Source organism: Salvelinus sp. IW2-2015, unplaced genomic scaffold (assembly GCF_002910315.2).
Source record: "Salvelinus sp. IW2-2015 unplaced genomic scaffold, ASM291031v2 Un_scaffold1960, whole genome shotgun sequence".
NCBI classification, from domain to species: Eukaryota; Metazoa; Chordata; class Actinopteri; order Salmoniformes; family Salmonidae; genus Salvelinus; species Salvelinus sp. IW2-2015.
Genome location: NW_019943313.1, coordinates 75,684 through 87,128, shown reverse-complemented (window position 1 = coordinate 87,128; position 11,445 = coordinate 75,684). Strand labels below are relative to the sequence as shown.

Sequence of the window (11,445 nt, the reverse complement as noted above, 5' to 3'; positions counted from 1 at the left end):
CACAACACGGTCATGGTTTTCTGGGTGCTTTGTTTGTGTGGTATAAGATATACACTRCCGTTCAAAAGTTTGGGGTCACTTAGAAATGTCCTTGTTTTTGAAAGAAAAGCTATTTTTTTGTCCATTTAAAATAACTTCAAATTGTTCAGAAATACAGTGTAGACATTGTTAATGTTGTAAAGGACTTGTAGCTGGAAAAGGCGGATTTATTATGGAATATCTACATAGGCGTACAGAGGCCCATTATCAGCAACCATCACTCCTGTGTTCCAATGGCATGTTGTTTTAGCTAATCCAAGTTTAGCGTTTTAAAAGGATAATTGATCATTAGAAAACGCCTTTGCAATTATGTTAGCACAGTTGAAAACTGTTGTTCTGATTAAAGAAGCAATAAAACGGGCCTTCTTTAGACTAGTTGAGTATCTGGAGCATCAGCATTTGTGGGTTCGATTACAGGCTCAAAATGGCCAGAAACAAATAACTTTCTTCTGAAACTTGTCAGTCTATTCTTGTTCTGAGAAATGAAGGCTATTCCATGCGAGAAATTGCTAAGAAACTGAAGATCTTGTACGACACTGTGTACTACTCCCTTCACAGAACAGAGCAAACTGTCTCTAACCAGAATAGAAAGAGTGGGAGGCCCCGGTGCACAACTGAGCAAGAGGACAAGTACATTAGAGTGTCTAGTTTGAGAAACAGATGCATCACAAGTCCTCAACTGGCAGCTTCATTAAATAGTATCCACAAAACACCAGTCTCAACATCAACAGTGAAGAGGCGACTCCGGGATGCTGGCCTTCTAGGCATGGCAAAGCGGTACCGGAGCGCCAAGTCTAGGTCCAAAAGGCTCCTTAACAGCTTCTACCGCCAAGCCATAAGACTGCTGAACAATTAATCTAATGGCCACCCGGACTATTTACATCATCTTTGATTACATGTACAAATGACCTTGACTAACCTGTACCCCTGTACATTGACTCGAATCACATATCACAGTCATAGAAGGTAGACATTTTCCTCAATAAAGCAGCTATCAGTAAAGTCAGTAGTAGTAGGAAAAAGACAGGTGTGAATGTTACACAGGGCAGACCATATTAGTACACTAGTGACTGCTGAGTGTAGCCTAATTACAGGTGTACGAGGTGTACGCAGCTCACCTGTCCTCCTACAAGCCGTCTGGCAAAGAAACCGGTTTGTTCTCAGAATGTGTTACCATTTAACTGTGTGTGTGGTGGGGTACTAAGCAAACACATGGAATTATTTTAAGAGTGTCATAATATGGATAATTGTTTTATTTGATATAGAATTTTAAGACCCCCTGAAGTATATAAATACATTTTAAAAAATGATGAAAAATGATTTTGGGCCTTACTGCTATTAAACCCATACAAACGCATTCAACAACAGATTCACTACATGGAACAACAGATAGTCGTCCCCCCCCCAAAAAAAAAAAATCTAAAGGAAGTTTGTTTTGAAGTGTCTGTCCTATATCTGAGAAATACAAGAAACATTTGTTTTTTACAGTAAACAGTTTCCATATACAGTGCATTCAGAAAGTATTCAGACCCCTTTACTCTCCCCACATTTTGTTACATTACAGCCATATTCCAAGCGTGCTGTCATGTGCCTTTAACTGAGGAGTGGCTTCCGTCTGGCCACTCTACCATAAAGGCCTGATTGGTGGAGTGCTGCAGAGATGGTTGTCCTTCTGGAAGGTTCTCCTATCTACACAGAGGAACTCTGGAGCTCGGTCAGAGACCATCAGATTCTTGGTCACCTCGGCCTTCTCCACCGATTGCTCAGTTTGGCCGGGCGGCCAGCTCTAGGAAGAGTCTTGGTGGTTCTAAACTGTGTTCTTGGGGGACCTTCAATGCTGCAGACATGTTTTGCTACCCTTCCCCAGATCTGTGCCTCAACACAATCCTGTCTCGGAGCTCTACAGACAATACCTTCGACCTCATGGCTTGGTTTTTGCTCTGACATGCACTGTCAACTGTGGGACCTTATATAGACAGGTGTGTGCCTTTCCAAATCATGTCCAATCAATTGAATTTACCACAGATGGACGCCAATCAAGTTGTAGAAACATCTCAAGGATGATCAATGGAAACAGGATGCACCTGAGCTCAATGTAGAGTCTCATAGCAAAGGGTCTGAATACTGATGGAAATAAGATGTTGTTTTTTTTATATATTTGCAAACATTTCCAAAAACCTGTTTTCGCTTTGTCATTAAAGAGTAGTGTATAGATTGATGAGAAAAATAAATAATTTGATACATTTTAGAAATTACAATTTTGGAATAAGGCTGTAAATAAAGGTCAAGGGGTCTGAATACTTCCCGAATGCACACTATATTGTACTTCAATTCATTTTTTTTCAACTGGTACCGGGGACTTTCAGACGAGTCTTATGGGCCTACTAGAGAGAAACATGTACGGTGTTCATGAGCCTAACCTTTAGTTAGTGTGTAGCCCAAACTGTTCGGACGCTACAGACAGAAGTTGGAAGATCGACTTCAGATGAGTCCCGAGACGCGTGTAATCACAGTGCATCAGAATAGTGTGCAGCCCAAACGGTTCGGACGCTACAGACAGAAGTTGGAAGATCGACTTCAGATGAGTCCCGAGACGCGTGTAATCACAGTGCATCAGAATAGTGTGCAGCCCAAACCGTTCGGACGCTAGATTATTTTGTGAGAAGACCAAGCTCGGTCACCTTTCACCGCAGATGCGGAAGTGTGACATCGGCGGATTGCATTCGAACGCTACATACATGGGGGGGGGAGATGCGGAAGGGCCGACATAAGCGGCTGCGGTGGATTTAGACACCATGCTGATATATCTATATTTTAAATTGACAGATTTTTTTGTATTATGTTAGATTGCGCACAGGTGCGTCATGAGACTTGTAGACTTGTAAAATACAATTTGTATTGTGATTCTATGGGTTGGTGTTGTCATGACAACAAATGACAAAGCCAGGTACTGTAAAAAAGTGGTTGTGACAGGGCAGGTATACCGTTTCCCAGGGGACCCTTATTACATTTGAATGTTACGTTCATGACGGTAAAGTAAATCGCAGCCTCTTGCGATATGGATATTGCGCGTCACTATTGCACATTGATGAAAAATCGATTAATTGTGCAGCCCCAGTGAACTGCCCTTCCTCTTGCTTCCCTCTCTAATTTATTGTACCTTTATTTAACTAGGCAAGTCAGTTAAGAACAAATTCTTATTTTCAATGACGGCCTAGGAACAGCTGGTTAACTGCCTTGTTCAGGGGCAGAACGACAGATTTTTACCTTGTCAGCTCGAGCCGTTTACTAGTCCAACGCTCTAACCACGAGGCTACCTGCCGCCTCGAATACCAGTCTTCCCATTCTTACAACTGCTCTAGATCAGACCTCCCGTTCTCCTAGAATAATACAGAACATAACTCATCATATTTAAAACAATTCTCAGCCTAAATTACATTATTTTCTAGAGCACTCTGATATCCTAAATTAAAAAAAAAACACAAATTTAGTAAATACAACAAAACATTGTCCAGTTACATTTTATTTTCCAAATGTTCATTAGTAACACAAGGACGGTAGGCCTACATACAGTATTGCATTTGTAATGTTCACCAATGACAACATGAACAAACACAACTTTAAAAAACAGCCATTCTTTCCAAAATACCCAATATGCATTGCAATCATTTCATTAAAACAATCATGATTTCATTAAAAATGAAGTAAAACGCTAAATTCAACAAAAAAAAAAAGTTTAAAAAACGAATAAATACATTGGTATTCAAGGGTAAATGAATAACAGGATAAAAATAAAAACTTCAAACAAAGACAACTGACCTTGTGTATTCTTGGGGGTGCGTTCAGTTCGATTGAACGTTTGCTACATCGCGTAACGGTTTGTACTGAACGACACCTTTCCCCAAAGCTTTCTTGTACGTTCTTGAACAGACTAAGGTACATTTGCTTCATTTGGTGAGTGTGACTTGAAGCAATATGTTAAGTATTTAAAAAAGGGCAGCTGTACATTTTGAACCTCCAACCGCTCTCCTTTTTTCAACTGGTCGTTCAGTACAGCACCGTTTCATCGAGCGTTACACTAAATTCATACTGAACGCAGCCCTGTATTTGAACACAACCCCAGTGGAACATTCTGGTTGGACCGCAGATGGTCAAGACGACCATGCTCAAATGGACCAATCAGCAGCCAGAGCAATGTGACCATTGACGGACACACAGCCAATAGGAAAACCTTCTACCCCTGTAAACAGTGTTCTCCACATGTTAAAGCACCAAAAGAAACAACAATAGCCAGATTGCTTTCAGCATGACACAATGTTTTGGAACGTTCAGATAGAAATAGCCTGTGTAGAACAAACATGCCTCAGATGTAGAATAAGGATTCACATCAGCTCTATTCATGGCAGTTCTATCTGCAATGTCTGAGAAAGTTTGGCAACTGAACATGGCCCAGTGTCAGAACTTTAGTTTGACAAAACAATGGAATTGGTTAAACCTTTACGAAATGACGGTGAACCAAAAACTACACACAGGTTAAAAACTTGAAATCTAAAATGGACTATTAAAATAAAATACAAACAAGGTTATTCACAACCGTCAAAGAACAGGATGTAATGTAATGTTAGATGTCAAAGAACAGGATGTAATGTTAGACAACAAAGAACAGGATGTAATGTTAGACAACAAAGAACAGGATGTAATGTTAGACAACAAAAAACAGGATGTAATGTTAGACAACAAAGAACAGGATGTAATGTTAGACAACAAAGAACAGGATGTAATGTTAGACAACAAAGAACAGGATGTAATGNGTTAGACAACAAAGAACAGGATGTAATGTTAGACAACAAAGAACAGGATGTAATGTTAGACAACAAAGAACAGGATGTAATGTTAGACAACAAAGCACAGGATGTAATGTTAGACAACAAAGCACAGGATGTAATGTTAGACAACAAAGCACAGGATGTAATGTTAGACAACAAAGCACAGGATGTAATGTAATGTTAGACAACAAAGCACAGGACCCATTAATAGTCAATGTAACGGTACAGAGGATGTATCGTACAGGGGATGTATCGTAGAGGATGCACTGTACAGGTAACTGCCATAATAATAAAGAAAACACTTGAGTATGAGGGGATAAAAAGTATATTGAAAGCAGGTGCTTCCACACAGATGTGGTTCCTGAGTTAAGCAATTAACATCCCACAATGCTTATGTTCATGTATAAAAATGCCCTGATACTTTGGCTACCATGGCTAGAAAAAAAAGAGATCTCAGTGATTTGAAAGAGGGGTCTCATAGGAACATAGAGGGGTTTAAAAAAGGTTTGTGTGTCAGTCACCAGATCTCAACCCAATTCAACACTTACGGTAGATTCTGGAGTGGCGCCCGAGACCGCGTTTTCCATCACCATCCAACAAAACACCAAATGATGGTAATTATCGTAGAAGAACGGTGTCACATCCCTCCAATAGAGTTCCAGACACTTGTAGAATCGGTGCCAAGACACATTGAATCTGTTCTGGTGGCTCGTGGTTGTCCAACATCCTAATTAAGACAGACTACAGGCTGAACCCTAATTAAGTGTTGGTGTTTCCTTTATTTTGGCAGTTACCTGTACGTATGTACTTTGTTTTAGAAAATTCAGAGTAGTCCTCCGTTTCTGCACATCAACTATGGAAGCATCTCAAATAGCACCCTATTCCCTATATAGTGCACTACCGGGGTCCATAGGGCTCTGGTAGAAAGTAGTGCACCATATAAGGGAAAAGGGTATGTGGTCATACTGTGTACCATARTAGTGGACAGAACAGCACTTCTCAACAAAAGTAAAAAACTCAACGTGCACCCCTTGGGTTCCCGAGGATCGAGTTTGGGGAAACCCTGTCCTATATAGTGAACTGATTTTGACCAAAGTGGTGCACTGTATATGGTACAGAGTGCTATTGGGGACACGTGCTGTGTCTGTAGTAGGGTACTAACACCTCTAATGACTGTCTGTAGGAACAGCCGTGACTGAGAAGTGCTGTTCTGTCCACTACTATGGTACACAGTATGACCACATACCCTTTTCCCTTATATGGTGCACTACTTTCTACCAGAGCCCTATGGACCCTGGTAGTGCACTATATAGGGAATAGGGTGCTATTTGAGATGCAGACACTTCCTATCACAGCTTTTAGAGGTCAGACCACGCCGTGAAGTCCGGCGGGTACAGACCACGCCGTGAAGTCCGGCGGTTACAGCCCACGCCGTGAAGTCCGGCGGGTACAGCCCACGCCGTGAAGTACGGCGGTTACAGACCGCGCCGTGAAGTACGGCGGTTACAGACCGCGCCGTGAAGTCCGGCGGTTACAGACCGCGCCGTGAAGTCCGGCGGGTACAGAGCACGCCGTGAAGTACGGCGGTTACAGACCGCGCCGTGAAGTCCGGCGGTTACAGACCGCGCCGTGAAGTCCGGCGGGTACAGAGCACGCCGTGAAGTCYGGCGGTTAGAACCAGATGGTGGCATCTCCTCTGACCAGAATATTGGTTGTCAATAACACTTCGCAGACCACACTTTGTCAATACCCAGCAGGTGATTAACGGCTCACGGCCATGTCTTGGTGTCCTATAGGAGAAAGGCAACTGTCTTTTCAACGTGATTTTTTTTTTTTTTTACCTTTATTTTACTAGGCAAGTCAGTTAAGAACAAATTCTTATTTTCAATGACGGCCTAGGAACAGTGGGTTAACTGCCTGTTCAGGGGCAGAACGACAGATTTGTACCTTGTCAGCTTGGGGATTCGATCTTGCAACCTTTCGGTTACTAGTCCAACGCTCTAACCACTAGGCTACGCTGCCGCCCCGTGATGTCATGTATCAGTCACAACGAGTCCCTGTGGTGCCACACACAACCACCCAGGGAGTCTTTCATTTGAAATGTTTCCATTTTAGAAATGATACAATCACAAAGTTTTAACAAGACACTCTGGAACCCCCCACCAAAGCCACAGTAGAATCAGTACCATTCTAGAACACTCCAGGGGCTCTGGCACAAAGCCACAGTAGAATCAGTACCATTCTAGAACACTCCAGGGGCTCTGGCACAAAGCCACAGTAGAATCAGTACCATTCTAGAACACTCCAGGGGCTCTGGCACAAAGCCACAGTAGAATCAGTACCATTCTAGAACACTCCAGGGGCTCTGGCACAAAGCCACAGCTGAAATGGTTGATCACACATCATCAAGAGTGAATCTGGAATGAGTAGCCACACACACTCACTGTCAGAGTTGGCTGTAGGCCTAATCTTCTACCCAGGCGCGCGCGCGCACACACACCTCCTTGCTGTCATCAAGAGTGAATCTGTAATGAGTAGCCACACACACACTCTCTCAGAGTAGGCTGTAGGCCTAATCTTCTACCCAGGCACGCACACGCACGCACACACACACACACACACCTCCTTGCTGTCATCAAGAGTGAATCTAATGAGTAGCCACACACACACACAGCTCTCACAGAGTAGGTGTAGGCCTAATCTTCTACCCAGGCACGCACCACGCACACCTCCTTGCTGTCATCAAGAGTGAATCTAATGAGTAGCCACACACACACACACCTCACAGAGTAGGCTGTAGGCCTAATCTTCTACCCAAGGCACGCACACGCACACACACACACCTCCTTGCTGTCATCAAGAGTGAATCTAATGAGTAGCCACACACACAACACACACACTCTCACAGAGTAGGCTGTAGGCCTAATCTTCTACCGCCCCCCCCGCCCACATCTCAGTAGTGAATACAGATCTGCAGTCTGCTCCCAGGGTCGTTCTTCCCTGGGCTGAAGAAAGGAGATACCGGCTCCTCGAAATACGCCTCAAACATATACAACTTCTTCATGGTGACTGCGTCGTAGAAGGACACGCGGCCTGCGTCGTAGTCCAGGTACACGCCCACCCGCGGAGAGTTCCAGTAGTCGGCCAGAGGTATCTTGGCATCCTCCTCGTTAGCATATAGCCTGTCCTGCAGACTAAGGCTCCAGTAGCCGGAGGATGGACACAGGTTGACAAAACCCTTCCTGGGACTGTACTCCCCTGTCACCCCCAGGTACCATACGCCCTTGTCCTTCACATCCACCTGAAATAAGAAACAACCACCAACACCTTACTGTACTTGCCTTCATTAAGTTTCCCTTTGTCACCTACATGTACAACATGACCCAATGAAAATGTGGCTTCAACCCCTAGAATTTACATTAGGATCCCAGTGCGCTGAGCCAGTAACCGAAAGGTAGTCGGATCGAATCCTCGAGCTGACAAGGTAAAAATCTGTCTTTCTGCCCCGCAGCAAGGCAGTTAACCCGCTGTTCCCCAGGCGCAGAAGACGTGGATGTCAATTAAACATAATGCCAGCTTTTATTTGAAGGGATTTTCATACATATCTGTTTTACCGTTAAGAAATCAACGTGACTTTATGCATCAAGTCCCCCATTGAAGGTGTCCTAAGAATATGGACAAATTATCTTCTAGTGTATTAAAGTACTCAAATGTAGTATTTGGTCCCATATTCATAGCATACAATGACTACACATCAAGCTTGTGACTCTATAAACTTGTTGGATGCATTTGCTGTTAGTTTTGGTTGTGTTTCAGATTATTTTGTGCCCAATAGAAATGAATGATAAATAATGTTGGAGTCACTTTTATTGTAAATTGGGAATAGAATATGTTTCTAAACAGTTCTACATTAAAATGTGGATGTTACCATGGTTACTAGGCTCGGGCAGTTTAACGTATATACACCGTCAACGGGGGTATTTTGGGGGGAAAAAGCCACGGGATGGTTTTTACAATACCGTCAATGCTAATTATGTTTTTTTCCCCAATATATTTGAAGCTCCTTTTTTAAAGTTTATACCTGCAGTCAACGTGTGCAAAACGTTAAAACATAAAAGCAGATTGTGTTCTTCATTTCACATTATGAAGCGTACCGTAGTTCCCCAGAACAAGTCGAGCCAGACACGTTGTTTGTTTGTAAAATAGCACAACGGGAGAAAGCAGGAGCTGGTGAATCTATAGCGTTCCATATCTATTGGAGGGTCTCTGTTGTGCAACGCACACGAGATAAGGAAGTTACTTYTAAAWTTTTTTTWAATTTTATTTAAGTCAGTTAAGAACAAATTCTTATTTTCAATGACGGCCTACCGGGGAACAGTGGGTTAACTGTCTTGTTCAGGGGCAAAACGACAGATTTTTACCTTGTCAGCTCAGGGGATTCGATCTTGCAACCGGTTACAAGTCCAACGCTCTAACCACTAGGTACCGGTAATACCGTAAATCCCCGGATGGCTATGAAAATCTGGATACCACCCATGTCTAAGGATTACGAATAATCATGAATGAATCGTGAGAAATAGATCAGTGAGAAAGTTAACACAGATCGTGTACCCAAAACATGCTAGTCTCTCACCATTACCAATAACAGGGGAATGTAACGTTTTTTTGGGGGGGGGGCTATGATATTTATGCCCCTGTAACTTCGTTTATTTGAGAGTATATGTATGAAAATACCCTCAAATAAAACGTGACATTCTGTACTGTCCTCTCATATGAAATGAAACATTTGATCTCAAATCCAAAAACGCTGGAGTAACCCCCCCCCCCCCAAATTCTAAGATTTAGCAACCTTAGTTGAATACACTAAGTCGTTCTGGATAAGAGTGTCTGCTAAAATATGACACACTTCGCTATCCCACAGGGGAAACGTGCCTGTATGATACAGTATGATCCTCATCAGACTTAGAAAACGTAATGTACAGTATATATATAAAGATGATTACCTCCCAGTAGTGTTGGCCGCTGGAGTATTGTGCCGTGGCCAGAATACCACAGAAGCGGGTGAAGCGCTGAGGTAGGTCTGGGTCCTGGCTACGGGTACGCACCTCCTCTACCTTGGTGTCGAAGTCCGTGATGGCCAGGTTAGGGTGAGCCGTGTCTGGGTCCAGGGTCAGGTTCTGGGGCACTGGGAGCAGGAGGGGAGAGACAGAGAGAGAGAGAGAGAAAGGGAGGCAGAGGGATAGAGAGGGAGTGAAAAGGTAGAGGGTCTGTCTGTCTGTCTGTCTGTCTGTGGTGTGTGTGTGTGTGTCCAGGCCAACTCACTGGTATGCAACACGTGCATCATTCTTTTCCACAAGATCAGCTGATGGGGTCCAGAGAACTCATTCAGCCAGTCACCCGTACAGTTAACAGATGATATGAGAGGGCTCACCGTTAGAGGGCTGGAGAGAGGAGAGGAAGGGAGGAGGAGATATGGTGAGAGAAGAGAGAGGAGAGAAGGTGAGGAGGAGAAGAGGTGAGAGAAGAGGAGAGAAGGTGAGGAGGAGATGAGGAGAGGATGGAAGATGAGGAGGAAAGGGGAGGAGTGAGGGTGGAGGAGAGAGAGCTTAACATTATATGTATCATACATGTTATATACGATGTCATACTGGACATGTTACTACACGGGGCTGTAACAGGGAGGAGGGGAGACTACAGGCCGAACCCCCAGACTACAGGCCGAACCCCGAGACCACCAGACTACAGGCCGAACCCCGAGACCACCAGACTACAGGCCGAACCCCGAGACCACCAGACTACAGGCCGAACCCCGAGACCACCAACACAAAAACAGGAGGAACCCCGGACCTACCAGACACAGCCTGAATCGCCGAGACTCCGGACTACAGGCGAACACGAGACCACAGACTGACAGGCCGAACCCCAAACCACCAGACTACACAGGCGAACCCGAGACCACCAGACCTACAGGCGAACCCGAGACCACCACGACCGACCGAGACCTACCGACGACCAGCCAACTCCAGACTCAATGCCCGACGAACACCAGACCTCAGGCCGAACCCAGAGACCACCAGACACAGGCCGAACCCCGAGACACCACCAGACTACAGGCCGACCCGAAACCACCAGACTACAGGCGAACCCCGAGACCACTAGACTACAGGCAACGAACACAGCCACGGCGACCGAGAACCACAGACTACACGGCCGAACCCCGAGACCACCAGACTACAGGCGAACCGAGACCACAGACTACAGGCGAACCCGAGCCCAACACAGACTACAGGCCGAACCCAGACACCGACTACAGGCCTAACCCGAGACCACAGACTAAGGCCGAACCCGAGACCACGCAGACACAGGCCGAACCGAACCACCAGACTACAAGGCGCCGAACCGCCGAGACCACCACAGACCAGGCCGACCGAACCCGAGACGACCAACTACAGGTCAACCCGAGACCACCAACTACAGGCCGCCCGAACCAGAAGCGAACCAGCAGACTACAAGGCGAAACCCCAGAGACCACCCAGATCTAAGGCGAACCCGAAACACCAAGCTACAGCGACCCCGAGAC

The 11,445-nt window shown here is 44.9% G+C and overlaps 1 protein-coding gene and 1 long non-coding RNA gene across 2 annotated transcripts in view; both read right to left on the bottom strand.

Moving 5' to 3' along the window:
- Positions 1-3,544: 3,544 nt before the first annotated feature.
- LOC139024867 (uncharacterized) lies at positions 3,545-7,803 on the bottom strand. Its single transcript, XR_011476242.1, has 2 exons — positions 7,412-7,803; positions 3,545-7,337 (listed from the first exon to the last, which is right to left on the bottom strand). It is a non-coding gene; the product is annotated as an uncharacterized lncRNA (long non-coding RNA).
- Position 7,804: 1 nt separating this feature from the next.
- Positions 7,805-11,445, bottom strand: part of trim47 (tripartite motif containing 47) — an 18,078-nt gene continuing 14,437 nt past the window's right edge. The window contains exons 7-9 of the mRNA XM_070439841.1: positions 10,188-10,309; positions 9,869-10,050; positions 7,805-8,166 (exon numbers count right to left, since the gene is read on the bottom strand). Coding sequence (XP_070295942.1) covers positions 7,819-8,166; positions 9,869-10,050; positions 10,188-10,309 — 652 coding nt within the window. The 3' untranslated portion in view covers positions 7,805-7,818. The remainder of the gene's footprint in view (positions 8,167-9,868; positions 10,051-10,187; positions 10,310-11,445) is intronic.